This window comes from Pezoporus flaviventris, unplaced genomic scaffold (genome assembly GCF_033815535.1).
Source record: "Pezoporus flaviventris isolate CSIRO_AGI_PZ_B2104156 unplaced genomic scaffold, CSIRO_AGI_Pfla_v1 ptg000031l, whole genome shotgun sequence".
In the NCBI taxonomy this organism is placed as follows: Eukaryota; Metazoa; Chordata; class Aves; order Psittaciformes; family Psittacidae; genus Pezoporus; species Pezoporus flaviventris.
The window spans coordinates 9264441-9289962 of NW_026892579.1; the positions used below are offsets into that span (position 1 = coordinate 9264441).

General features: G+C 39.7%; 1 protein-coding gene across 3 annotated transcripts in view; it reads left to right on the forward strand.

The window, feature by feature from the left end:
• Positions 1–9125: 9125 nt before the first annotated feature.
• Positions 9126–25522, forward strand: part of ATG5 (autophagy related 5) — a 79054-nt gene continuing 62657 nt past the window's right edge. Inside the window, exons 1-3 of one of the 3 annotated variants that reach the window (XM_061460206.1) lie at positions 9126–9594; positions 15665–15792; positions 20946–21024. In XM_061460206.1, coding sequence (XP_061316190.1) covers positions 9487–9594; positions 15665–15792; positions 20946–21024 — 315 coding nt within the window. In that variant the 5' untranslated portion in view covers positions 9126–9486. The remainder of the gene's footprint in view (positions 9595–15664; positions 15793–20945; positions 21025–25522) is intronic. The other 2 variants (XR_009744544.1, XM_061460205.1) reach the window with 2 other exon arrangements.

Sequence of the window (25522 nt, forward strand, 5' to 3'; positions counted from 1 at the left end):
TTACCCATCTGGCCACAAACTGTTGCTGCCAAAAGAGACCTTGAGCAAATCAAGGATGACTGCTGTGCTCTAAGCTGTGGTAAAGGTGACAAGGTGGTGTTTCTTTTTGATCCTACCAGCCAAGGAAATGGACTCAGTAGGAGAGGATGTATCTTGCATATCAAAGCCAATACGGCTGGTGTCACAGGCAGGGCTTCTATGCCCATGGATCATCTTCTGGGAGCAAGGACTGGTGGGGAGTGACAGCACCATTGTAAGAAAGAGAGGCAAGAGTATCTTTACCAACAGTCTTACTCATCTATTGAGAAAGGCTTTTAAGCAGGTTCATCAGAGTATGGAGATCAGAGTCTAAAAAGAAGTGTAAAACCAGGCTGAATTTAAGACGCTAAGGGAAGTGAGGAAGGTACATAGCAAAGACCTTGATTTCAGGAGAGTGGACTTCAGCTTGGTCAGGGAAGGGGTAGACAAGAATCTCTGTGAAGCCAAGAAAGGAGAAGATCCCATTAGAGCTGATCTTCAACTAAAATCTGCTTGAAGCACAAGAATGGCACATTGTGATTGCACAAGAAGTTGGACAGATATGGCAGGAGGCCAGGTTGGCCAAAGAGGGAATCTGTGGCTGAGCTCGGACACAAAAAGGAGGTATGGAGAAAGTGGAATCAGGGACCAGGAAATCTAGCAGCATCACCCAGGTATGCAAGAGTCAAATTAGGAAAGCCACACACAGCTGGGGTTGAAACCACCAAGGAATGTAGAGGGCAACAAGAAGGGGCTTCTACAGGTAAGCAGTCTTGAAAGAAAGGTGAAGGAAAATGTAAGCTTGCTGCTAAATATTGCAAGTAAACTAGAAAGGACCTAGCAACAAACTATGTGGAAAAGGCTGAAGTACTTAATGCTTTCTTTGCCCCACTTTTTACTGGCAAGGCCGAGTCTTTGTGCTTAGTAGCAAACTGGAAGGAGTGAGGTACTACCCACCATACAGGAGGATCGGGTTGGAGAGAATTTAAATAATTCTGGACGTGGTACCATATCAGATGCACCCACGGAAGTTGAGATGGCTGATGTCTTATGTGAGGCTCCTCTTTATCATCCTTAAAAGGCTGTGGCAACTGGGGGAGCTCCCCAGTTGCTGGTAAAAGGCAAATGTTACTTCAGTATTTTAAAAAGCCAAGAAGGAAGACCTGCAACCTGGTCAGCTCCTGGGAAAGTTAAGGAACAAGTCCTCCTCATTTCAAGTACATGAAGGATGGAAAGATGACTGGAACCAGCCAACAGAGATTTATCAAGGTTCAGTCATGCTTGACCAACCTGATTGCCTTCTATGATGAAATGGCTGGCTCTGTGGATGAGAGTAACAGATGTAGCTTATCCGAAGCAAGACTTTCCACAGTCTTTCTTAGTACAGTGGTAGCTGAAGTGGGGAGATGTAGACTGGTTGAGTAGTCTGTAAGGTGGATGAAAAACTGGCTGGACTGATGGGCTCAGACAGTAGTGGTTAAGGGTTCAAGTTTGTATTGGGTTTGCATGACAAGTTTTTGGTAGTGCGGGAGGGCTACAGGGGTAGCTTCTGTAGGAAGCTTCTAGAAGTTTCCCCCATGTCCAATAGAGCCAGTGCCAGCTGGCTCCAAGATGGACCCACCACTGGCCAAGGCTGAGCCCATTGGTGGTGGTAGTACCTCTGGGATAATGTATTTAAGAAGGGGAAAAAAGTTGCTGTGCAACAGCAATTGTAGCTGGAGAAAGAATATGTGAGAGAAACAGCCCTAAGGACACCAAGGTCAACAAAGGAGGGAGAAGTTGCTCCAGGCACTGGAGCAGAGATTCTCCTGCAGCCCATGGTGTAGCCCATGGTGAGGCAGGCTGTGTCCCTGCAGCACATGGAAGTCCATGGTGGAGCAAATCTTCACCTGCAGTTCATGGAGGTCCACAGTGGAGCAGATATCCACCTGCAGCCCATGGAGGACACCACACCAGAGCAGGGGGATGCCTGAAGGAGGCTGTGACCCCATGGGAATCCTGCACTGGTGTACCTCCTAGAAGGACCTGTGGCCTGGTGGAGAAAGGAGCCCATGCCAGAGCAAGCTTGTTGCAGGACTTATGAACCCTGGGGGGACCCACACTGGAGCAGCCTGTTCCTGAAGGGCTGCACCCCACGGAAGGGACCCACGCTGGAGCAGTTTGTAAAGAACTGCAGCCTGTGGGAAGGACTAGTGTTGGAGGAGTTCGCAGATAACTCTCTCATGGGAGGTCCCCCACAGTGGAGCAGGGGAACAGCGATCTCTCCCTGTCCTTACCTTGACCCACAAGCCTTTCACTGTACTTTTCTTCCCCTGTCCGGTTGAGGAGGGGAGTTACTGAGCAGCTTTGGTGGGTACCTGGCATCCAGCCACAATCAACCCCTCACTACAGAGGTCTCACTGGAAGCTGGTTGCTAGTGGCACTCCTCCAGCACCAATATGAGGGCCAGTGCCATTTAACATTTTTTATCACGGACATGCACAATGAGCTGGCACACACACTTATCAGGTTTTTGCATGATACAAACTGAGGTGTGGACTGGTTGATATGTTGGAGGGCTGAGCTGCTATTCACAGGGATCCCAGCAAACGAGAGGAATGAGCCAGTGGAAAAATCATTGAGTTCAACGAGGAAAATGCAACCTTCAGCGCAGCAGTGAAGGCCAAACATATACTGGGCTATGATAGACACAGTGTGGCTAGTAAGTTAGGGGAATAGATGGTTCCCCCTCCACTTAGCACTGGTGGGGCCATTGGTAATTATACTTCTTACGGAATCAGATAGAGTTTAGGATTTTTACATTTTTCCCCTCCAATGCTAACATCCATCCTCCTATCTTATATGTATTGTATATTTACTGCTTTCCCTGAGAAATCAGTGATTTAACAACTAGCTCATATAACAAATGTTGTACAAATACTACAAAGAGAAAAAACAGAAGAACTTACATCCAATAGCGATTTTAAATTCACTAAAAAGTCTTTGTAAATTTAAACCTCCTTAACACATTTCATTAATGGAGAAACAAAGATATATCACAGCTTCAGAACTGGGGTTATCAAGACTTTGTTGCTACAAAGTGACCAAATTGAATTTGTAATCACTGAGAAAAATTCTTTCCTTGCATAAAATTCCTGAAGATCATCCAGTCATACCACAAAACCAGGGTTTATTTTTGTATGGAATAGAGAAATACTGTATTTTATTACAAATCTAAAGTATTTCCTTTCTGAAAGCTAAGAAAGAAACCATGGTCTAGGTGACAGGTAATATACACACAGGTTTACTGAGAATAGAGAACTACTTTTCTGAAGCCATGGTGATTTGTATGGGCAGGGAATCTGGTCTGCTGTTCCTATGCTGCACCTAGCATTGTGTTATCCATAAACCCCTATGATATTTGATACTTCACTGCAATAGCATGACAGGCTTCATAAGACAGCCATTAGATTAGGTTGTAATGAGAATCTGTGGATGACTGTGTTTAACTCAGATGCTTAAAAGTATGCAATATGTTTTTGTAAATTAATTAAATCCTTACTGAAAGGATTTTAATATAAAGCTGTACAGCATGAATTCTTCTTACTAAGGTATAAAAGATTACTTGTTGATAAATAGCAGTTAATGCTAGTTTCGGTTCTGGTTGTTCCTGAGTGCCAGGTGACACATGGGTGCTTAGTGTCTTCTAGTACTGAGGGCTGGACTAACCCTTGCCTCAGAAGCTGACATGCCAACAGCATTAACAGGAGTTTCCATTCAGATTAAGGGTGAAATGTCTTCTTGCCTAGAAATAAACAGCCTCAAGGCTGTTCCAATAGCCAAACAGCACAGGATTATTATACTATCCTCCTTATAGTTTTGTTTCACTTCCTGGCTATGCTATGATTCAACACTTAAGTTAGTGATGATTCTCAGTCATAAATGGCTAAATTTATGTCATAGACAGAGTCAATCCTGTCACATAAAGAGGTAGTACTGACAAAGCCATTAATCTTTCTTTCAGTATTCCCAACAGGAAAAAATAGGAATCATGGGGATTATTGCTTTTTGAGTACCAGACACTCCTGTTTGGTAAGTGACAGTACTTGACAGAATAAGTATTACTTAGCTAGAATGCAGAGGGATGAAAACATAGCTAAGTGAAAAAAGGTATTTCCCTCTCTCCTTGCTAAGATCAAGATGTCTTAATGGGGCTACAATAAGGTAGCCCCAAAGAAATTTATTTTGAGGTAAATGACAAGCAGCAAACTTAGAACTAGGAGTTCCTAATGTCCAGTCACTTGTTTTAGCAACAAGAGATAATTTTGATAGTCTGAAATGTGACTCTGGAAGTTCAAAATAGAGCTAAAATTGGAAATCAGCAAAGTAAACCAGAGTTAACTACTGTAAGGGAAAACTAGGACAGCTGTTGGCACACTTCAGTTATTTAGACAAGAAAGTTTAAAAACAGCTTAGAACATTTCCGAATGATTTCACCTGTTATAGGAGGCACATATTAGTAGATGAAGAGGGCACAAAAGAAAAAGTATATCCAGATAAGAGGGGATCTTTTGCTTCCACAAAGACATAAATTAAAATTGTATCTGGAAAATATTAAGTGCCATCGGATGTGGTACTTATATCTTGTAATATTTCCAGAAAGGCCTCAGATGAATGAATCAGATTTTCATGTAATTAATAAAATTAATTCTTCACTGGGAGTAGGCAACAACGAACTATTTAGCTAGATATAAATAGCAGCATTATGAGTTTCATTTGACTCTTACTCACTGTTGCATGTTACAAGGTGCATATTAATGATTCCAACAATCTGGTTTTGTTTACATACTCAAAAGACAATAGCTAAGAAATTAAAACAAAATATGTTTTGTTTTCTATTGAAAGCTGTTAGGGAAATGAAGGGAAAACATCAATAATGATTGAAGATCAATTCCTAATAAAGCAACACTGGAAAAAGTTAAGATTCACATACCTTTGTGTGTTTTGCCATTGATTTAATGGGCTCAGGGTTTTACATGAAGAGGAGCCAGGTCTGAGTAAAAGGAATTTTTCTGTCCACCTGCCAGGGTTCTTTGTTGTATATATGAATGATCCTTACTTTCTGTATATGTAGGTGCCCATAAGACACCAGTCCTGTGAAAGCAGCAGTAAGTTCATTCCATGTGATCAAAGCAATACCAGTTATCCCAGTTATAGTAAAATATACATAGAAATACTATTTCACGTATTATTTCAGTAACTTTTCAGCATTATTTGCCTTCACCAACATGATCCAACTTTGTAACTACTCCTGCTTTGAGAAGGGGTGTTGGCCTAAAGGTCAGGAAAGAACTCCGATGGTGCCTTCCAACCTAAATTATACAGTGATTGTGATTACAAATCTTCATCTCCACTACCATTACACAAAAACATACTGCCCACAAATATGTAAAAAATCTGTTCCATTTCTCTTATTTCTGTTAGAATTAATGCATCTTTAATTATAGTCTTGTTCTTTACAAGCATCTTCACATTCCATTTGTACTCACTAACAGATGTTTTTATTCACTTGCCATTAGGCAATGACACACTGAGTGTTGCATGATGATGATGTTTAAAATGGGGGAATTCTCTGGAGAATTTTTGGAATTGGAAATATGTTTGCTGAGCTCTTTACCCTCCAGTTTAAACTGGTCCATTTTATTGTGTGACAGTGCCACTTGAAGCATTAGATAACAATGTGGAAAACAATATGCCAAGGGAGGTAATTACTTTTTTATTGCATCGTTTTGACATTCCATCCTAGCAATTATTTTTAATGTTCATTCAAATTCAGATCATTATTTATAGCCATATTAATAGCAAAGTTGGCATTCACTTCAGGTCTGGTAAGTACATCAGCAGTTTGCTAGGATGTTTGAATAGGAAGATACTCTAAACAGCAAGTTAATCTTGCTTTATAACTTACTGTGCGTTATTCTCTACTTAGCATCTTCTATGTAGATCCAGAAAAAGACTTGGGCACTCAATTGTGTTCAATTTTAAGCCTATAGAGTGGAATCCATATGCCAGGGTGTCAGGGGAGTCAGGTTCCTATGTACCTTATGACAGAATAATGCAAAAATAAATGTTTAATCTGGTTTGTACTTGTCATTAGCAATCAACAGAATGCTGATTACACAGCCTAGCTGGCCAATGGTGTGCTTCAAGAGCTGTAGCAGTAGAGGTTAAATAAAACCTCTTGAGGTAAGCACAGGCAGCATCAAGAATGGGTCACATCCTCAGTATATACACTATCAGTATAACAATCTCAGTATTATTGTTAATAGCAGTGCTGGCAGGCTTCTTCCTGCTCATGAGAAAAAAAAAAATAAAAATGAGTGGGACCAGTTGTGCCAGTGGATGCTTTTGGGCCATTTTGTTTTCAATACAAGTGGTCATTATCTTTAGTGATGCTGCTGCAATGATCAATCAAACCCTTCAGCACTACTGAAATAACCCTTTCCTATAAAAGAACTCTGAGGAACTCATAAGAAGAAAGCACAAATAAGAAACATGGTTTTCCTTGATTTCCTGTAGGGATATCTGCTTGTGCAAAGCTTTCTAAAAGTCTGGGAATCTTGTAACCAAGGCAAGCTACTTTTGTTTGTTTGTTTGTTTGTTTGCAGAGGTGCTGGCACCTCACAGTATCTCCACATATCTCCTCATCAGACCAGTTCCAATGGACCTGTAACAGCATTAAGGGGGTTCCTTGCAGAAATCCATAGAAAAGCCTGTAGCCATGACCAGTGCTTGTGGTTTGGATGCCTTTGTAATTGTGGGATTGGTCCTATGCAGGTCTCAGTGGAAGCATCCTTTTTCATCCAGAAGTTTCTGCCATTCCAGGTCTGCAAGACAGTCATTTCCACATCATTCACCTAGTTAAATTGTTGTGAGTGCACAGGGAACACTTCCGGAGAAACCTCTCCCATTCCATCATCTCAATGTTAATATGCTGTTTGGAGGTGCTGCCCAATACCTGCACCCAAGGAAAGTGTAACTTGCCTATATTTAGAAGCAGAAGGGAACTGGTCACTTGAAAGCCTAAAGCACTTGCAGTATAGCATGTGCTATGTGCCATCTTTCCCTATGTTTTGGGGTAGGCCATACCAAATATCAACTTTAATCCAGATTTACACCAGTTTACCTGTTGTTTGGGTTTGAGGTTGGTTTTTTTTTTGTTTTGTTTGGGGCTTTTTTTGTGGATTTTTTTTGTATGTTTTTGTGTGGGTGAGGTTTTTTATATACTTTTTTTTTTTAATTAATGTGTCAGAAAACCCCTTAGAGAGAAGATAAAGTTTTACTGATTACGTCCCAAATCACGTAAGTATGACAGCTAAACTTTTTGCTTATAGAGCATTATCAACGCCAGCAACAAGTTTTTTTTTTAATAATGTATAATAGGGCGTGTGTTCAGAATATTATGTTTTATCAAAAAGAGGTGATCGTGACAAGTTTATTTAACTGGAAAACCAAAACAAAACAAATCAACAAACACTTCAGACTAATATTTCAGACGACTGAAAAAGTACTAGAATTTCCCAGATCAGACGGTTGAATCAGCAATATATAAATTCAGTGAAATGCTAGTCACAAAAAGTCAGTAGTAACTGCAGTTAGTTCTTGAATTCCTTAGGACACCTGCAGCAGCAGTGGCCGCTGCGTGACATCTGGTGGACACAAGCCAGCATAGCAAGAACATCGCACCACTGAAATTGCAGCGTGCCATGCACGTCAGGGAAAATACACATTTCGTTAGGTTATTTTCAAACGTTGACTGCCAATATAACAGTTGTAATGCATTTACTACAGTTGTACGTCTTGGCACAGAACAACCTGGCTTTGACAACTGGTAGCGTGTGACACATGTAGCAAGGAAGCTATGATACAGACGTTCCCCGGAATTATGATGTTCCCTTCCACCTGAAAAGCGCTGTCCTCCCTGTTCACTCCTGCAGTTGTAGGACATCGAGACGGGGCTCTGCAGAGTGACAGAATTGCAGGAGATGTTCTTTAAAATACAGAGGTGGAATTCATTGTGAACTTGCACCCACTGGACCGATAAATCTGACCCGGAACGATGCTCTCATACGGAAAAGACATCCCCGGTGGCAGCAGGTACTCCTCACCCTCTTGAGGTCATGGCATTGCCCTGTTTTCGGCTGGTATAGAGTTAATTTTCTCCCTAGTAGTTGCTGCAGTGCTGTGCTTTGGATTTAGGCTGAGAACGATGCTGATAACACACCGATGTTTTAGTTCTTTTGTTCAGCGTTTACCCCGATCAAGGACTTCCCAGTCTCACGCTATGACAGTGCGGAGGAGCACGGGAAGCCGAGAGCGAGCACGCCGCCTGCAGGCGCATCCCCGCCGCTCACCCCTCTCGGCCACCACCGTCCGCCCCGCTTCCGCCTTCCGTCGCCGGCCACCGCCCAACGGGGAGCCGGGCGGAAGCGGCGCGGCGGACAGCGCGTGCGCGTGGGGGCGGGGCCAGGCGGGGCCACGGCGGGGCCGGGGCCGCCGATCAGTTCGTGCCTGGCCCGGCGCGCAGCCCGCGAGGGGCACGGCTGAGGTAACGGCTGCTCCCTTTCCCCTCCGCCCCCGGTGCCCCTCCGCGGGGCTGTCCTGGGCCAGCCCACCCCACCCGGGACTCTGCTTGCCCCTGGCGCGCTGGGGCGGGGCCGCTGCGGCCCGCCCCCCGGCCTTGCCGTTGCCCGGGGGAAACACGCCGGGGGCTGCTGTCGTAGCTGTCTGCCGTCCGGCACCGGGAGGCGGGAGTCCCGCCGTGCCGTGCGCTGCTGATTCACGTCGGGTGGCTACCGAGGGGAGAGGGAGACCGACTGACAGACCGACCCCGCAGAGCCGGGCCGGGCCGCTCCGGAGGGCGGCCCTCGTCCCCAGCCTGCTGGCGGAGCACCCCACCGGGCTCAGCGCAGCCGTGGCGATTCTGGGGCCTCCGTGACACCTACCCACGGGGCTGGCCTGCCGCCCCGCAGGCGACAGACCTGCTTATTTCCTCCACTGCCCGACCTCCTGTTTCTGTGCGGGCACCGGCTCTGCTGGGTGCCCGCGGGCCGGGGCCTCCCCGGGGTGCGGGAGCTATGGGATTACTGCAGGGTGGTGACGTGGGCACTCCCTTTCCCCCCTCGTTTGGGGAGTGATGCACGCTTACAAAATGCACATTTACTTGTCATCCACCGTGTGTTCCTAGTTAGGAAAGTGTTAACTCAGAGGCCCCAGCTCATCCCATCCTCTGTAGAAAACTGCATTTAAGGGTTGAGTGACAGCCTCGATCATGCTTGCAGGAGTGCATTTATGGGAGAACCTTTAACAAGCTGTATTTCATTTGCAGCTGTGCTGACTTGTTTCTTTGGGGGGGGGGGGGGGAATGGGGTGACAGTTCTAACTGAAGAAACAAACTGACCTACATGTGCTTCGCTATTCATTGGAAGAATGACAGATGACAAAGATGTGCTTCGAGATGTGTGGTTTGGACGAATACCAACCTGTTTCACTCTGTATCAGGATGAGATAACTGAAAGGGAAGCTGAACCTTACTATGTGAGTATAATGAAGATAGTCGCAAAAAATCCAGTGCCATAGCTATGTTTGTTCCTTTCATTCTCATCATGTGTGCTACTATATGTTGTGAGCCAGGCCCCCCTGCCAAAAAAAAAAAAAAAAAAGCCAAAAACAAACCAACAAACCCCACAGCTTTTTTATTCTTATTCCAGGTGTCTCCTGAAAGTAAACTGAGTGGACATGCTGCCTGATTCATTTGTCTTCACAACAGGTTCAAGACTTTTAAGTTTCTTTCACTAGTGAGAGAAACTTATCACAGATAATTACAATCTTAAATGTGAAAATCAAGTGAGCAAGTAATTAGGTAAAAGGAGGAGGTTCTACCTGAGTTTGTATGTTCTTGGATTATGGTCAGAAAAAGGGTTATGTTTTTGGTTTCTGTTACTGTACTGCAGAAATAACTTCAATCAGAGCTTTGTGCAGTCTTAAAAACTTAGGTCTGTCACTTGTGTAACACGAATTTATTATGAACACTTGCTCCACTATCTCTGCTCATGGATGACTTCTGCTTGTTTTCTTTAAATGCTAACAGCCATGTGAGACCTAGCTCAGAAGCAGGAAAAGTAGCTATAATATCTTAACAGTACAGTGCCTGAACTGGATTGCTAGCTGTCCATGATGTATGTGAGTTGTAAACTAGAAGTGCCTTCTGTAATCACATAGTATTTACACTATGCTGAGTGTACTCAGCAGTTTTCATTTTCAGCAGCTAACAGATATTTGATTGATAGAGAATGTTAGCTAATTCCATGAAACTTGAATTTGAAATGTAACAAGGATGTGGGAGGAAAATCTTGTACTATGATTTTTTTATGTGATCCTGAAGTCCTTAAGTCTTGTCATAGCCTATTCTACTCCTTTTGAAAATATTGCTGGGTAGAAATACTTTTTTTCTGTGTTTGATAGCATCTTTATGTCACCAGTTTCTGATTTACGTGCACTCAGTGGATTTTTTTAAACATAATAAACCATTAATGATTTTCATTCAGTGATAATAGAGCTCATCATTGTGTTTCAGTTTCCCCACTGGTAAAAACAGAAGCACTTTTATTTCATTTGGTTGACCTATTGCAGAAGTCTTCAATTTTTTTTTTAATATATATATATATGTTAAAATATATATGCATATATTGTATAAGAGCTACATGAAAAGTATGTGTTTAAGTATAGAGACATGCAGTCTTGATCTGTATGATTCTCTGTTGTTGCAAAATCTGTTTATTCACAAATCACAGTTCTAAAATTTTGTCTTCTTACTTTCTCAGGTGATGTTGGAGCTGATAATACAGCTTCTTGAAAGGGATCAAGGATTTATACTAGTAATAGGTAGAACAGCATTCTAAGTTTTAAATTGTGGTTTAGTTCTTATGGTTTCAGAGTGCATCTACATTAATGTTTTTGTTTGGATCTGGAGTGCTTTTTCGATGCAAGTCTTCATCCTTTCCACTTACTGTGCCCAGGTTTGCATCACACAGCAGTCTCATAGCCCACAGGTTGAATCATTTTCCTGTGAAGCTGAAGCAGAAGTACTTCAGTCCTCCTAATGGACATTTAGTGTATGGGATCAAACTGGAGGTAAATTGAAGTAAAAAGCCATCAAACCCCCCAAAACTGAAGTAAAAAAAATAGATGTAGTGAACATTCCCAGCCCTTGACACCAACTGCTCAGCTTTTCATGTCATCTCTACCACACTTCAGTACTTGTTAATGTAGATATAACCTCTGTATTCCAGACTGCCTTCCATAAGTGGGAAGGCTGCATGCAAGGGAAATACTGGCATCGTCAGGTTAAGAGGCGAAAAAGTTACTCATACTCTGGTATGAGGAACTCCCTTTATGAAGGTGGAGGAAAATGTAGACCTGGAATGTGAAGGGTTATGGAGTTAGGAAAACAATCCAGAATCTGTGTGACAGATTTTGGTTTGGTGTGTGTGATGGGACAGGAGATCCTTGTCTGTTAGGTGTATTAGCGCAGCACAGGAGTGATCATGTTACGGCACTCATGTTACTGCTATGGGGGTAGCAGAACTCATTTAAAATGAGCTTGTTTATCTTTTGGAAAGAGTAGTGACATCGAAACCAAGTAGCTCAGGTGAGATACTACTGTTCTGTTTCTTCCTGTAGTCAAGCCAGGTAGGTTTCTGCAGAGTTAACACTGGAAATGCATATGTCAAGTTTCTGTGGAGTCTCTCCTATAAATGCTTGTGTTTGGAGTGGAAGCAAAATTAGGAACAGCTAGGTTGAACTACCTTTGTTGCTGAACTATCTGATATGTCCCTAGTTCTAAGATTGTTAAGATTTTTATTTTAAAATGGTGTACTCTCTGCCTCTTTGTGCAAGCAAGAGTTAGAAATAAAATATGTACGGGAAGCAGAGTACTCATTGGCTGAGATTTGTCAGGTGTAAAGAATGAAGTTAAAGCAGAAGGCGGTCTTAGAATGAACTATGCCCAAGGGACTAGCCTTTACTGGGCTACCTTGTCTGTATATTTGCCCATGCAGTACTGTAGGTTGTATAATTTATGATGGGCATTCTGTATTTTGGAGTATAATGTAGTGATCTATCAGTCCTACATTCAGGTTGCAGTTGTACATTACTTGGATTGTTGGATGCGTTTGATTTTCATGGCATTGTTCTAACCTGTAGCACAAAGTCTACTGATCAAAGGTTATCTGGGGAAGAAAAAAAAAAAGCAGTTGAGCAAATCTGATCTAGTGGAATGACATTAATTTAGATTAATATATCTTGTCATATGATCGTGTGTTTTGTTTTGTTTTGTCTTTATTAGGTATTTCAGGCTGAAACCAGGAATTACCACTGAATCATGGCTGTTCCCAGCATCAAGAACTGTTGCTGTAGGGTAGCCAAAGGCTGAAACGGTATAGGCTCGTTGGCCTGCATGGACTGGTTTAGGAGTTAGTAGGGAAAGTGTTTGTGGGTGAGGTGTAATTCTGGTGAACACAGCTTTACTTAAAAGGAAGGCTTCTTGCCATATGGCTGAAGTGTTGGAGAAGCTTGTGAGTGTCTAATAGTGTAGAAAGTAAACTGCCATGTAAAATTACAGTCTTCATATAGAGGCCTCTATAAAACAATGTGTCTGTGCTGTTGGAAAGACTGACCAAAGTCCAGCATATAGTTAAATACATTAAGGTTAGGTTTGTTTTTTTTTTTCCCTAAATATTTTAGTTAACTTTTCTCTAGAAATAGTAATAGCATTTAATAATTACAGAATTTTGGGGGTAAAAATGTTTTGTGTCAACTGGTGTGTTTCACTGAGTGTGGACAACTGGTGAAGAAGTCTTAAAAGGGATAACAAAAATTAAAAGGGGTAACAAAGTGAAAATATATTTGAACTATGCTTCTAAAGGTCTCACTTAACAGATTTCGGATATTTGTAAATCTCTTGAATAATTAAAGCTAGGAAAGTGATAGAATTGGATCCTTTCATGTCTTCCATTGAAGGGGAAAACTGAAAAGATTTCAGTAGATGCTGCAAATGCTCAGCATCTCATAAAAATAGGCAGTCTGCATTAACCTGCTTAACTGTTGGGTTTTGTGCTCCGAGGATTCCCACTGGGAGTGCTGGCCATGTTCTGTTAAATTCAGTTAAGTGCTGTTTGGTATTGTCTGTGATTGCTAATTGTGTTAAAATAGAAACTGCATTGTTATTCTACACTGCAAACTGAAGTATTTTACAGAGGAAGTTATGCAGTTTAAAGGGTTATGTCAAACACTGTTGCACTCAGTAATGCTCTAATACATTTATCAAATCCTGCATGGATGTGCCCCATGTTAAAAACCGGCATTTGAGGCAGTCCAGACAGGTCTCATATCAGAATATACCAGAATTAATTTAACTGTAAATATCAGACAGAAATAATATGAAGTTATTACAAAAAAATATTTGGATTTGATTGGGATAGGCTGGTTTATGTTGTCTCAAGAACACTCGGTGTAGATACGTGGAATTAGGTTAATAAAGGATAATATTGTCATTCAAGTCATTGAGATACCAAACAATTCTCACTGGAGCATGTATGTGATTTGTTTTAAAAAGTGAATGATCTCAAACTCGGTGAAGGCTGTGTTTAATTACCTTGCTGAAATGGTTTGGATTGAATGGACCTTAAAAATGATCTGGTTCCAACGCCCCTGCCATGGGCAGGGACACCTTCCACTAGACCAGGTTGCTCAAAGCCCCATCCAACCTGGCCTTGAATGCTGCCAGGGATGGGGCATCTACAGCTTCTCTGGGCAACCTGTTCCAGTGTCTCACCACCCTCATAATGAAGATTTTTTTCCTAATACCTAACTCTCCCCTCTTTCAGCTTAAAGCCATTCACCCCTCATCCTATTACTACATGACTACATTCACCCCGTAAAAAGTCCCTTTCCAGATTTCTTGTAGGCCCCCTTTAGGTACTGGAAGCTTCTATATGGTCTCCCCAGAGCCTTTTCTTCTGCAGGCTGAGCAAACCCAGCTTTCTCAGCCTGTCAAAGAGGGTAGAAAATACATGATAGTGGAAAAATAAAGCCATATAGTACATAAATTATCAAGTGTTAACTGAGTTGATGACTGTGATAGTGGTGAGTCTTCATCTTTTGTAGTTTTATATAATCCTAAAATTTAGTTGTTTCACAGATGCATGCAGATTAGTAATCTAACGCAACATTATCTGAAAGATAAACCCATTCTCTTTTGTAAGAGCTTACTTCTTGATTTCTTCTCTATACTTCTTCTGATGTTTATAAATATTCTAGTGTTGTGGTGAAAATATTATCTAATTTATATATCAAAATGTGGTCTAATTGTTGGAATGATTCTGGAAGAATGTTTCAGCAGAGATCAAGTTTTCTGTTACGCAGAATATATCTTTACATAGTTTGGAATGTCTGTACAATGACATTCACCTAAGGCCTAGCATTATCTGTAATACTCTAAAGAAAATATTTTAAGAAACAGTACTGGTTATGAGGAATGGTGGAAAACAAATGTTTGTCTTTCTTTAAATATGCAAAATCTAATTTATTTCTATTTATTCCTTAGACCCATCTATTTAATTAACAATTAGGAAATGAAAATAAGTGTACAGTGTGAATAACATTAATTTAAAATGACTATTCCAAAGCTAAATATTATTTTACAGGGAGGTTAGTCTTTGCTCATTGTGATTGATGCAGTCTACTCAATCAGTTTTACTAGGCACGAGGCTTTTTTTTTTTAAAAAAAAAAAGAGCAAAAAGGAAAAGGTGGAGGGTTTTTGCAAATAAAAATAACACAGCATTCTGTTTGGGATAGTGCGTAACATTACACTTGAGGAAAAAAAAAATGTATGCCGGAAAGCTATAGAAGGTTTCTGTTTCAACTGATAAAATATTGATAGTTTTATTTCTGATTTCAGTAGCTGGACAGAAGTTAAACAGTGGAAGAATCATAGTAGTCTTGACTAACACGTTGAATTGGCAAACCCAGTGCAAAGATGATGGAAATTGCCAGCTGTTGGAAATACAAAATGTTCTTGGAAACCAAACTCTTAAGTAGCTAGTTTTCTTAAAATAAACAAAACCCCACAAAAAAAAAACAACCTCACAAACCCAACCTTTACAAGAATTGCCATTTGGAAATAATAGCTGGTACACAGTTGCTTGTTATATTCAAGTTATATAGAAGAAGTTAGAACATGTTCCTAACTGTTTATATGAAAAAAGTTAAAAATTTAATTCTTTGGCTTGCTGAAATATAGAGAAGTGTGAATTAATTTCCACCCTTCTCTCTCCCACCACACTGAAAGAATAAAGAACTTAACTTGTTTTTCTGTCTTTTGTGTTAGTGCATGGGATGCTGCTATTCTGCATCTTCTGAGTACATAATTTCATAGGCTTTCATTGACCATTAGTAAGTAAACCGTCTAAAAGACGTCTTACTTTAAGTTAGGGCGAGAATTTCAGCTGAAATTTTATTATGAATATGCATACTTTTTATAGTATTTTTTATGAATTTAGTAAATTGTATTTATCCTTAAAGCTTCTATATTTTTTTTTATTTCAGTTGCTTTTGCCGAGGATAAGCTACTTGACATTGGTAACAGACAAAGTGAAGAAACACTTTCAGAAAGTTATGAGACAAGAGGAAGTTAATGAAATTTGGTTTGAATATGAAGGCACACCCCTGAAATGGTGAGTTTGTTTAACTTTGTACCTTTGCTCAGTTTATCATGTAAAGGGTTCCCATGTTCAGCACAGCGTCAGTACTTTTCCTAAACTAATCACTCCATTGGGTTTTAGAGGTGGCAGGAGGAGAGTAAGAAAAGCATGTTGTTTGGAAAAACATAAGGTTTAATATTGAACATACTTGTGATTATTATGCTTATACTTACTGTATGTATAAGGCAGTCTAGTGGTTACTGTAATACAAAGTGTCTCTGGTTTTGGCTTAGAATTACCAAATAAATCTTCGTTTAGCTTATTCTACCTTGTTGAAAGGTGCCTAGTAACAGAGATAGGAAGTATTTCTGGAGTGTGAAAATAAATAGTGTATATAAAAAGATAATAAAAGATGTGCATAACCTTCACTTTTCATGGGTGTGGTATGTGCTTGCACTATAAAACAGGTAATGTAATACTGATGCACAGGTCCTTTTTGAATGCAATTAGTTCAACTTTATTGAACTAATTGCTATTGATTCTGGTTTTGTTCTGTCTTACGTGGTCTATTAGAAGTATACATTTTTTTTTCTGAGAGGTTGGGGCATCAGATTGGTATTATTTTATTTACTTAATTTTCATAAAATCTGTTCATCAGTTTTGTTTCTTTATTTCTGCCATAGAGTTTTAAACAAAACATTTTGAGAGCTGCAGTGTTTGCTAGCTTTGTATAGATAGCATCAGCTCTCCAGAAATTTTTTAGTATTTTGAATGCTGAAGAGGAGATTTTTATATCTCTTTTCATTTCTTCTGTTATAATAGGAAAGAAAACTACCAGTGACTACTTTAGCTTCTTGAATTTGGATTGTCTTGGGCTTAGCAAACATCATATCATGGAGTCTCTAGGCTTGATGATGGAGAAGATCTCTTTTAGTCTTATTTCTTTGAGACCAACCTAGTATAAGCCTGGAAAATACACAGAGAAGCAGAAAAACTGTTTTCACTTTTTCGACGCTAACAGAACCAGCTTTAGACATCTATTTAAATTATCTGGAATTTAACAATAATTTGTTTGTCTGTGGGCCATAGCGACCTTGAGTCACAGATACAGGTACCAAGTTTGTTCCAGTGTGTTCGTAATCTTTGGTAGATAATGGGAGAAAGCTTTATAAATTATCACTAAAATTGTAACAAGAAAGGAAAGAGAAGCTTTTTACTTCATCCAAAAATAGATCTGTATTTTTTGTAAGTTTTCAAATACCATGATGTATAAACTAGAATAAAAAACAAACCAAACAAAAAAAAAAAAAAACAAACAAAAACCAACCTAGAATATAGGTGTAGAATGAAAATATAAATTACAATCGTAAAATCAAGTGAAGAGTTAGTAAACTCGTTTAACATTGACATGAAAATGAATAGTATAATTTTGATATGCTAATTAAGGCTCTGATCTTTCAGAAAATCTAAGCATATTCTGCCAGGAACAATAATAGCTCCACTGATTTCAGTGGAATTGCTTTTCTAAGGAAAATGCTATTTGCAAACCATTGTTTTAGAAGAATGGTAATCCCCAAAATAGCTGGAGCCTGTTCCACGGAAAACCCAAATACCAGAACTGAGAATTGGGTAGAGCTAGTGGTTTGTAGGGAAAGAATAGTGACCATTAATGCTTACTCTTCTTCAGTGTAACTTTTGCATTCAGAATCAAATAGCACTTGCTAATAATATTGCTTATTCTAATTATTTTTTTTGTGAGGTCGTATTGCTTACAGCCTGTGCAGTTTCATACCTCATTGTTATGTAGCGTATCTCTCTTCAACTGCATCTCTTCTGTTTCCCAGTGAGATTTTTGAGGAAGTCTCAAACACTGTTTGAGAGCACCAGTCTGGAGCACTTAGGCCAGGCTCCTGAAGGAGGATGAAGTTCTCCGTATGTGGAGTTATGCAGGCCAGGGGCCTGCCACTGTGGTTGATGGGGCAAGGGAATGTGTCTGCAGGAGGTGCGTGTTGGGTGAGGGTCTATGTCACCATGGTAGCGAACTAAAGGAAGAGATCATCAGTCTGTGCAACATCAGAGACTACAAATGGAATTGGATCAAATCCTCTCATAGACCCTGCAGCTACAGGAGCCTAAACTTACAACTACATTGAAGGAGATGCAGGCTGAGTCTGCTATTATTGGATTGGAAAGTAGTCTCCTTAGGTATGGAAGGGCTGGAAGCCTGTGACTTCTAGCAACAGGAGGAAAGCTCCTTCTCCGCCTGTAACTACAGTATAGGTTCAGTGCTCTGGCTGCTGGTAAGGGACTGATATTTCTGATGTTGATTTTGGCCACTTGATACTTGATAGTACCGCAGACAGTTCTGGAGCATAGGATTCTTTTTTTTTTTTTGTCATGAATTTATCAGTCCATGTGACATATCTTACTGAATTACCACAGTAAATTATTCTGGTTTGAAAACAACCTACCAGCTGATGCTGTGACTTTCTGTCCTGGGTTCAGAAAGAAATTGTTAGAAAAATAGTAATTAATTTTCCTTACTTTTGAAAGGATTTTAGGTACTTAAACATCCTGTTTCCTAGGACTTCTCTCACACTCTGAAGCCACCTCTGTATAATAATAAAAGCTGTAATAAATTGACAATGGATGGCAGTCAAGGTGTTCTTATACTTCTATAGATTGAAGACTTTGCAGAACCAGTCTTATTCTAGCATCTCGTAAGAAAAAGATTTGCTGTCTCTTAGACATGTGCCTTTTTCTATTTTTTCCCATTATTTCCTTTGAGAAAGTTCTGCACAGTCTGCCTGTTCTTGGCTCCCACTCTAATTAAAAGCAATTTGATTTCAACATCAGTATTTTTTCAAAATGATACCTTTCTGGGCTGAATGTTTTCCCTCAGCAGTTCTTTGTTTTTCCTTATTTCTCCTGGTTGCTGTAGGTTCTAGAGAGCATTTGTGTACTTCTTTACTTGCAATGCCTGTTTTTCAAATAGAAGTTTAGAAACAGCATTGCAGCAGTATTACTTGAAGCAAGATCTCTGATGAGGCAATGCTAGCTCATAGCACAAGGTAGATAGATACACACTTAAGACTGTAGTGAGGGGATGTTGGGGGTTTTTATTCCATGTAGAGATTGACCACATCCTCTTTTCTTCTCAGCTTCTTTCTTTGTCTCTCCCTTAATTCTCTATCCTGGTTAAGAAACCAGGTTTTATTGTCAGGGAAATATAAATAGCTGCTTCAGTATTGTTATATAGACTATAAGAATAAAAAATAAAAATGTTTGTAAATGTATCTCAAAAAGAGAAAAAAAGGTGAAACATGGCATTATGTACAGGCATTACTTGGGGCTTCTGTTGGCTTCAGATTAAATGCCAGTGTGTGAGAACTGGAATTTGAACTTTACTCTTAATGGAAGGCTGTGCTTCTGAATGGAAAATTATTTCTCTTGTGCTCTGCTGTCTTCATTAATTCCATGTGTTGTGGAACAAAATTAATTTAGGGCTGGCCTCTTTCAAAATAAAAACCATTTATCAACTGTGCAAAGCACAAGGATTTTACCAAAGAAAGTTGGAGTACAGAAACTTCATTTTGTAATCTCATCTGAGTAGAAAATATAGAGGTAGGTCAAGAAGTGATGCTTTTTTTTTTCCTTTGTAGCTATCTATTTTGTTGTATAAATTGAAAGTAACTGAAAGTCATTTTTCACATTCATCTAATTATCAAAGGAAATCTGAATTTTGTTACTTAGCTCACCTGTAAAACCACTCTTTCATGGAATTCTTGCTGAATCCCTGAAGTATTCAAGACATGATTGATAGGTAGTAGTAAAAAGTCTTAGTGGTAAAAAACTTGAACATTAGCAGTGAATCTGGGTAAATCTGGATATGCATTATCTATACTCTTATTCCTTTTGTCAGGAAAACACAGTTCTGGGTACTTTCTTAATATTTCACCCTATTCTTTCTTTTAAGAAGTCACAAATATAATAGGTAGGTTCAAGGATCGTAGCACTGTTTCGGTTTTTATTTTGCTGTTGTGGTGATTTTCTCTTACCTTTGGGGCTAGCTCACCCGTAGAGGGTGCTAAAGGACTGTTGCGTGAGCGTTCAGCAGGTTAGGAAATTGGCTTGGCACTTGTTCTTTTAGAGGAGCTCTCAGTTATTGCTCTCTGGACTTTCAAATCTTATGTACGTTCTTGGCTCTCTTCCTGTGAGCAGTCTCATTTAATTCAGTGAAGCTACTGAGTTTACAGTTAAGTGTGTGTTTATCTCTTTGTAGGATGAAAAGCTAGTAAGGCTGTTTAAGATTTTTGAAAAGTAAGAGAATGGAGCTTGGTATGCTGAATGAGGAAAAAAAAAACAAACAAAAAAACCCAAAACATACATGAAAAATCTTGCTGCTGTCTGCTTGTGAGACAATTGCAGGAAGACCATTTTGGAGTGCTGTGGAAGTTTTGTGTATAGGATACATATTCCTTATATTGCTGGAGGCTGTATTTTCTAATGAATTTAAAGGAGACAAAGCTGTAAGAAGACAGAAGTGAATATTTGGAGGAAGCAGCTTCTTTATATATCTCCTTTAATCCCGAATACCACTGAAATGCAAAACTCCGATTAATCTTTTCCTCCCTTGCATTCTTCTTAATTTGATAGTAAAGTTACAGATTTCATCTTGAACTGTCTTCTTTCAGCCCTCTCACAGATAATGTTAATTTTTCATTTCTCTGCCTGTTTTCCACGATGACAAGTGGGAGAGGGAAGAGACATTAAGGGTCAACACAGTATAAACCTATGGCAAATATCTGGAAGCATGTGTTTTCTGTCAGACTAGCTATTCCTACCATTATCAATCTTCTTAACTAAAAATACTATTTTGAAGGATTCCACAGAGCATCTGTTAGGCCATTTATGCTATTTTCAAAACTAGCAGTGGTTTGTGGGCACAGCTTGGAGACCACTGGTTTAGACACTGAACATATAAACTCCAAACTTGATTCCGCCAGAAACTGTCAGTCACTTAATACCTGTCTGTATAACTTTTCTGAATAAGTAATAATGAATGTTAGCTGTTTGACTCCCACAATTTTATTCATTTTTTTTTAATGTAAATGCATGTGTATTAACTGTTATATGTAAAACAAATGCACAGCTTTTGCGTTCATTTAATATCTCTTCATTTTTAGGCATTACCCAATTGGTTTGTTGTTTGATCTCCATGCGTCAAATACAGCCCTTCCTTGGAGCATCACAGTGCATTTCAAGGTAAAACTGAAATACACCTCTAGAAATTCCTTCAGGAATTGTCTAAAATTGTAAATCTACAGCTGTTTTCCATGAGGTTGTGTGTGCTTTCAAATGACTTTCCTTTGAAAATTAATTTATTACAATCTGAAAATCCAGTTTATTTTTATATTTTTTCAAGTTAAGTTGTGAGACTGTCAGTGCAAGTGAGTGGGTATAAAGGAAGAACTTTCTATAATGTTTTTAATTCAATCAGCTTGAGTTGACTGAAGACTGGGAAGAATGAGAAATGCTCATCCTGTGGGCACATTGAGCATGGATATGAGATGCTGTAGAAATCCTTGAAGTCAAGGAAAGCTATTGTATTTCATGTGGGTCCCCTTTAGAGAACTGATGGAAATGAGTTTGGTCTTGTGACAGCTTAGTCATAGGAGAGACATTATTTTGATTACATGTTGTAAAACCATTAGGTATGACTTCACAGCACTACTGATCTTTGCTCAGAAGAGCCCTTGCGCAAGGCTAGCTTTGGTGCAGCATTCTTAAATTCTTTGAAATGAGGTGATCACTGCAAAACATACTTGGGGTTAACTAGAAATCATGGTATTTAACTTCGAAACTTTATTTTCCCTATTATAAAAGAAACAATGCAATGGGAAAACTATTCCAAAGGAAAATGCTGGGTTAATAGGCTTGAATTTAGTGTGTTGATGTTTGAGGTGAAACAAAAAGCGTATTCAGAAGCAGTTGTGATGAATGTTTTCATTCGAACAGTTCTTCTGTTGGAGGTGTTTCAGGAAAGGTCTTGCCAGCAAGAGTAGTCTGATTCTTTTTGGAAGTGTGCACTGAAGTCATACATTCTTACAATATGTATTTGTACATGTTGAAACTTCTGAAATGACTGACTGAATGAAATTGGGGATGTTTTTGAAACCACTGTAATTGCTACACTGATGTCTGACGTATGTCAGAGAGTGCTGGGATGAAAAAACTTCCAGAGTGTTTTGAAGAACTGAAAGATGTCTAGTTTCATAAATCAGGATTTCATTGTTACATGTTCTGAGAGCTCTGGGCGAACAACAGTGGCAGTGTTTGATGTTGCCATCCCAGAGTAAACCCATCTTGAGAAATAAATTGCAGTACCACAGTGCTTTTCAATTTCATTTAGTCATATGAACTGACTTTAATGTCCTTATATTACTGCTTGTCAGAAGATCAGCTAATTTAAGTTTGTCTCAAAGGTGTACATTGAAGGTCAGCAGAAATAACTAAAAGCTGATGTAATTTGGTTTTTAAAAATACAACACCTTGGATTAAGTACTTGCTAAATCTTTCCTATTTTTTATGTAATCTTAAAGTTTATTTAAATAAACCCATCTTAATCCTGAAGGTAAAAAAAAATAACTGAAATGTATCAAAGTATGTAAAAATATTGAAGACATTTTCGTGTGTTGCAGTTTCTTACAGCTGACTAGTTCAGGTGTGGGATTCCTGCATGGATGATTATTTTCATTTGTGTGTAGTTATTTTTCCAAGAGCTATGATTTTTATTTGGCTTAATTGAACAGTTAGTAGATTTTTCTGGAGTTTAGTTTGTGCTGTCATGGCTTTCTCCTTTCTTTTACCAAAGCACGTAGTCAACAGCAGATGTCTCAAACATCTGTGAAGAGTGTTTTTAATACCCTCCCAGCCCCGCCCCCCAAGTTTTCTTTGTTTAAAGTTAAAACCTTGGAAAAAGTTTCTTTCTGTTCAGTAGAAATTTGAAAGTTGAGAGATGCTTGTAATTGCCCTCCTGTGTAATGTACGCAGACCAAATAAACATACTTACTGTTTGTACTGAAGAAATAATTTATTCATTTGTACTTCTGGTATGCAATAAAGTAACATGCATTTATATCTCCAGTAAAGTTGAAATACAGTTGCCTTAAATAGTTGTAGAAGGATGAGCTTGAACAGAGCACTAAGGTCTGAGAATCATGAGAAGCTATAGTCTGGGAAGTTGCTTTTGTTACCCAGGTGTGGCTTTACAGGTAGGAGGGAAACCATTTGTCTTCCTGTTAAACTCATCTCATGCTACTCTGCAGCATGCTTAGCTCTATTCATGTTCTCAACATGGTAATCAACTCTCCAGATTTCTGAGCAGTAGGTGGTGAACTGCTCTGGAAATGGTAGCATTGTTGGAGGGGAGGAAATAGGGTGTATTAGGGGAAAGGCTAACATTCTCCCTTTGCTGAAGCCCTTATCTGCTGGTGCCTGCTTCTCCATCTACGACCTGGTGCAGAGGAGGAGAGACTGCATCTGTTTTTGTGTAACGGCAGCTGTCGTCTTAGTTTTTTTGGCTAAAAATTGGGTCAGGTATAAATGTAGCCTAGTGCAACTAGACGGTCAAAGAATGAAACATGTTTTGTGAACTAGAACTGATAGATAAATTAGTTATGGGTTGTGAAACCAGACTGTTGAAATTACCTGTGATGGTTTTGGAACATTTATTTGAGAGGACATTTAGTGCTCCTGTCTATTCAGATGATACCTTCTTCTTTATGACCAAGTTTGTGCTGCAAGTGTCTCCTGGTATGCAAAATAAAACCAGTACTGTTTGAGCTTTCTAAGAAAATCAGTGTCAACAGTTAATAAATTTTCTTTCAGAGATACAGAATATGGAGGGAGTATGACTTCACCAATAATAATATGTGAATTTGGTATATGTTAATACTTTCTGCAGATCTTATAGTTGTATAGCCAGGGGTAGCTACGAGCAAGTTTACGCTTATTTACATTTGATCACTATTTCCTTAAGTAGAAAGAAGGCAAGTAGAATTAAAAATAAAATAATACAAGCATACATGATCTGTATTTAAGTATAGAAATTACTATCCTGTGCCCTAGTTTATAAATCAATGGGGATGCCATATTTTCTGTTGGTAGTCTCATGTAGGTGAAACTGTTTCATGTGCTTCTTGTAGATGTAGCAGTGTTATTTTCTAAGTTAGTACTTCCATGCTAAATTTCACGAGCTAGTTGTGCGCTGTTAGGAACAAGGTAAATTACCATCAGATTTTCATGATGCAATCATCATCACTCTGTATAAGAAAAAAGGTGTAAAGTCAGACTGCTTAAGCTACCAAGATATGACTCTGCTCTCCATTGCTGGAAAAATTCGTGCAAGAATACTTTTGAACAGATTAGTACCCACTGTCGCAGAAGAACTTCTACCTGAAAGTCAGTGTGGTTTCAGAGCTAATAGAAGTACCACAGACATGGTATTTGTTCTCAGACAACTGCAGGAAAAGTGTAGAGAACAGAATAAGGGGCTCTACGTAACTTTTGTTGACCTCACCAAAGCTTTTGACACTGTGAGTAGAAAAGGCCTGTGGCTGATCATCGAACGATTAGGTTGTCCCCCCCACGTTCCTCAAAATTATTATTCTGTTACATGAGGATCAGCAAGGCTAAGTCAGATATGACGATGCACTCTCTGAGCCCTTCCCAATAACCAATGGTGTGAAACAAGGTTGCGTTCTTGCACCAACTTTATTCACAGTCTTCATCAGCATAATGCCCAAAAGAGCTACAGTAGACCTCAATGAATAAAACGGCATTTATATTCGATATCGTACCGATGGGAGCCTATTCAATCTAAGGTGACTGAAGGCCCACACTAAGACCCTAAATCATCTTGTCCGTGAACTGCTTTTTGCTGACCATGCCACCCTTGTTGCCCACACAGAAGCAGCTCTGCAGTGTTTAACATCTTGCTTTGTGGAGGCAGCTGAGCTTTTTGGGCTGGAAGTCAGCTTGAAGAAGACAGTAGTTCTCTACCAACCTGCACCACAAGAAGATTATCATCATCCCCACATTACCATTGGTGAGTCAGAGCTTAAGTCAGTTCAGCAGTTCAGCTATTTGGGAAGCATTATTTCCTCGGATGCCACGATCAACAAAGAGATAGGCAACAGAATAGCAAAGGCATATAGAGCCTTCGGAAAACTCCATAAAAGAGTCTGGTGCAATAAACACCTGAAGAAAAGTATAAAGATCAGTGTCTATAGAGCCATTGTACTGTCTACTCTTTTATATGAGTCTGAATCATGGATTATCTACCGCCATCACCTGTGACTCCTTGAACGCTTTCATCAGTGCTGCCTCCATACAATTCTAAACATCCATTGGGCCGACTGTGTCAAATATTACTCGCCTAGAGCAGGCAAGGGTCACCAGTATCTAGGCCATATTGCTGAAATTGCAGCTGTGCTGGGCAGGGCATGTTTCTAGGATGGAGGATCACCACCTCCTTAATACTGTGTTTTACAGTGAACTCGCCACCAGTTGCTGAAAGAGAAGTGCCCCAAAGAAGAGATGTAAGGACTCCTTGAAACAATACCTCAGCCTTGGCCATATTGACTACCATCAGTGGTCCACCTTAGCCTCCAGTCCGGAGACTTGGGGGCACACCGTACATAATGCCGTTGTCTCCTTTGAGAACACACGCAGAACTAGTCTGGAGAAGAGACAATGTAGA